Source organism: Glycine max, chromosome 8 (assembly GCF_000004515.6).
Source record: "Glycine max cultivar Williams 82 chromosome 8, Glycine_max_v4.0, whole genome shotgun sequence".
In the NCBI taxonomy this organism is placed as follows: Eukaryota; Viridiplantae; Streptophyta; class Magnoliopsida; order Fabales; family Fabaceae; genus Glycine; species Glycine max.
Genome location: NC_038244.2, coordinates 2,125,191 through 2,129,171, shown reverse-complemented (window position 1 = coordinate 2,129,171; position 3,981 = coordinate 2,125,191). Strand labels below are relative to the sequence as shown.

General features: G+C 31.9%; 1 protein-coding gene across 2 annotated transcripts; it reads left to right on the top strand.

The window, feature by feature from the left end:
• Positions 1-520: 520 nt before the first annotated feature.
• On the top strand, positions 521-2,188 carry LOC102666110 (lon protease). Of its 2 annotated transcripts, none has more exons than XM_026129448.2 (3): positions 521-697; positions 983-1,098; positions 1,595-2,188. In XM_026129448.2, the coding sequence occupies exons 1-3, from the start codon at positions 689-691 to the stop codon at positions 1,815-1,817; spliced, it is 348 nt and encodes a 115-aa protein (XP_025985233.1). In that variant the 5' UTR covers positions 521-688; the 3' UTR covers positions 1,818-2,188. The 2 variants fall into 2 exon arrangements, with proteins under 2 accessions (XP_025985233.1, XP_006584784.1); XM_006584721.3 differs by lacking the exon at positions 521-697 and adding an exon at positions 757-904.
• Positions 2,189-3,981: the final 1,793 nt, after the last annotated feature.

Sequence of the window (3,981 nt, the reverse complement as noted above, 5' to 3'; positions counted from 1 at the left end):
CAGTTGAATAACTGCTACAAAACTGTCCTACCATATTATTTCTCCATCATATACAATTAGATAACTCTCCTACAACTAGACCTATTTGTAATTCTGGCCTGCAATTTTTTTCTTATTTCTCCTGGAGCAAACAATCCACGTTTTGGGCTTGTTCTTTGGATGATCCAAAACCTAACATGTTGACTTTGGGGCTCGGGCACCACTATAATTTTTCTGTAAATGTTTTCTGAGTTAGGTTCATACGTTTGGTGAAATGTTAAGTGAGTATATTAACAGTGTGTTGCTTTCAAATAAGTTGATCATGTTTTCACTGATCTTGTCTTTTTCTATGTTGTTTCTAGATTCTAATAAAAATAAGCTTGCTATCAATGTTATTAACCACTTAATGGCACATTGTTGTTGGTTGAATGTGCGTACATACTGTCCCACCACATGGAGTTGTCTTCGAAATAAGGGGTGCTGGTGAATATGGTGCACATTGGACAAAAGATGGAAGTAAGGTGTGGGGATACCCACTAAATTCTGTCATAAATTGATGATTTGCTTATTTTAGTTAAACTGTGCAATCAATAGTCAGAATATTTCTGCCATATGCATAAATTAAATGTTAATATGATATAGATTATATTATACTACTGATTTTTTTCCTTCAAAAATTCTATATCATTTCAGCTTACCGGAGTACGTGATGAGAAAGGTATTCCTATCATTAAGGATTGTTACAACAGTCCTCTTACTGCAAGGTTGTAGTCTAAGTAAAGCTAACAATATGGTTATCATGACTTTGTGTGGTTGTTTCTAACTTCTATCAAATTTTCCTTGTAATGGCAATATCCATGATGATACATTGCTTGCTAAACTTGAGACTGGTTACACTGGTTCTGGCGACCATGGATCTTCTATGGTTTGTTCTGAATTGAATAGGGTCCTTCAGTTTTAAGTTAATACTATGTTTCTTATCATGAATTGGTTGGTTTTGCAGTTTGTCCTTAACATGGAAAAGGGAGTTCCACTTTTGCCTAAATGGTTATCCTTCTCTAGGGTGAATGCACGTGCCTGGACGGGCGTTGAGATAGGTCCTGCTCGCCTTCATTTAAGGTATGAAATTTCTTTCCCCATGGCACTCAAATTTTATCACTATTTTTCCTGCTCAATCTAATTAGGCATCTTGTGCACACTTATGATTGAATTGTGCTTATCCTAATTTTCATGGAATACACCTACGTGTATCTGAAATTTGTTGTTGAATTGTGTAATTTCTTACAACTGGAGTGACATATTTTCGGAATACTAGATGAAGATGGCTTGAAAAATATTGGAAATAATTGTTAAGAAATTGAAAGTGTTAAAAAATATATAGAAACTGAGAAGGATGGTACTATTTGGATGTAAGTTTGCTTGACCTAATCAGTGTGTCTTTGTTGCAAATGATTATTGCTTTGCTGGGTGAAGTTTAATGGTCTAAGGATTTAAAGACTAAAGAGTGTCTTTAATTTTCTGTATGGAAGCAGCATGTAAATGGTTCAATGTTAAATATATTTCATATAGTAGTCTACTTCTTAAAGTGTATCTGATAAAAGCGTATGCATTGCAGCTTAAGCCAGAAGCTAGGGGTCCAGATTGTGCTTTGTTGGACCACCAGTTGTTGGAAAGACATCACTGGCATCCTCTATAGTTGCTGCACGGGGTGTAAAATTTGTGTGCATATCCCTAGTGGAGTCAAGGATGAGGCTGATATTAGAGGACATAGGAGAACATACATTGGAAGCATGCCTGGGAGGCTTATTGATGGACTGAAGGTTCAGAATCTAACTTAGACATTGAACGCTAACATTATCTGTTCTTACAAAATTTGCAAATGCTTGTAGGTTTTATGATACATGGACTGCCAGCATTTCTTGTTATGTTTCTTTCCATCTTTTATTCTCCTAGGGAAATAGACTAGAGATGACAAGTGAATATTAGTTCTCAAGGACACAAACTCTAGATTCAGAATGTTTATGCAGTAGATTAAAAAGGAGTGTTGATTGGGTTACAATGCAAATTGTAGATTCTAAATTTTTAATATGTATTACTTTGCAATTTACTAATTATGTGTGCTCACATGAAAGTGAAGTCATTTCATTACATTAATATATTTGCAATTGTAAGTATTTTAAAGAGCAAGTATATTCTGTTTTTCATTTAACTTAGATTGCAAATTCTGTTTTTCATTTAACTTAGATTGCAATTGTAGTTAAATATACAAAGCATCTTCCTCAGTTTTGTGTATATATTGGTTCTTCTGAACATGACTTCTAATATTTTAGATGCATTAAAAAAAATAATCATATCGGTTATCACTCAAAAACCATTTTAAAAGATACCTCTTTTAAAACAGTTATGACAAAAGACTGACGTCAAAAGTTCATATTCTAAGACGATCATGACATCAAAATCGTCTTAGAATAATCTCTATTCTAAGACGATTTTGATGTCTAACTGTCTTAGAATGGGATGTATTCTAAGATGGTTTTGATGCAAAAATTATCTTAAAAAATTCCATATTCTAAGACAGATTACACTTCAAAATCGTCTTTGAATACCCTTTATTCTAAGACGGCTAGTTGTCGAAACCGTCTTAGAATAGTCTTCATTCTAAGATGGTTTTGACACCTAACCGTCTTAGAAGGAAATGTTACTAAGATGGTTGATGAACCATCGTCGTAAGTATAGGTACATTTCACGATGTTAACTACGACTATGGTTAAAAAATGTCGTTAAAGGTATAAAAAATCATCGTTAAATCAGCCTATGTTCTAGTAGTGTAACAAAGTATTTGCAACGTAGAAATATTCATATATATTATCATTACTTATTCCTAAATGTTTAAGGAGGATTCAAACCCTATTATTTACTAAATGTTTACTAATAAAATAAAATAAAATTATTGTTTTTAACTGTCTGCCAGCAAGCCACTAAAGTTATCAATAATAGTGAAGGAAGATTACATATAACTATTTTTAAATATCATATTGTTAAATTTCAAATTTTAGTAGATGAAGTGATTATTTAAATATTTATACAAGTTGTTTTAAAGCTTGACTCAAATTAATGCTCATTTCATCTTGTAAATTCTCAAATTAAGTTAATAAAAGGAATTTAAAACCAGTTGTTTATAAGAGGAAAAAAGATAACCTTACAAGATTTATTTATATTAAAATAGATTAAATTATGATATATATTAATCTCTTAGAAAACTGGAGTATAATTTTAAAATAAGAGGAAAAAACATTATAATTTAAGCATTTAAGGAGTATAATTTCTCTGCTCATAATACTACATCCTAATCTTAATGAGGCTTAATTTGTAAAATTATTTAGTCTACCAATTGTCTACCCTCGACTTTTATATTGTTTCAATTTTATGACTACTTATTTTGACAACTTCACTAAATAGGTCTCTGACTATGTTGAAACACTATCCACGTTATTCACGTATGTGTTAGATTAGTGATTGTTATTATACAACCTTGAGTTTTGACACTGACGGAAGCTTATAGCATTTCGTGTGACTATATGGCATATTTTACACAATATTGTCTTATTGCATTTTGATAACTATGTTTAGTTCTCGACAAAATACTGACATTTTATTAGAAATTACATACGATCATATATTTTTCATCGCTTTGTTGTGCTTTTTCGTCGTACTTCATATTCTTATGCCCCATGATCCCTTATTGTCATCGTTTGGATGTGTTTTCTCGTCTTATTCCATATTATGCCCCATGATCTCATATTTCTCCAAAGTTAAGACGTTTGCAATTAATCACATTTTGAACCAACAAAAATTAGCATGTCATAAGAGTGTTCACCGGAAAAAGAAAATTGTACAAGAAGCTAGAAGGGATATTAGGAAGACCTGGACGTCAAAACATTATCGGAATTTGTTAGTATGCAAGTATTGAATAGATTTCTCAAGACAATGATAAATGCTGAC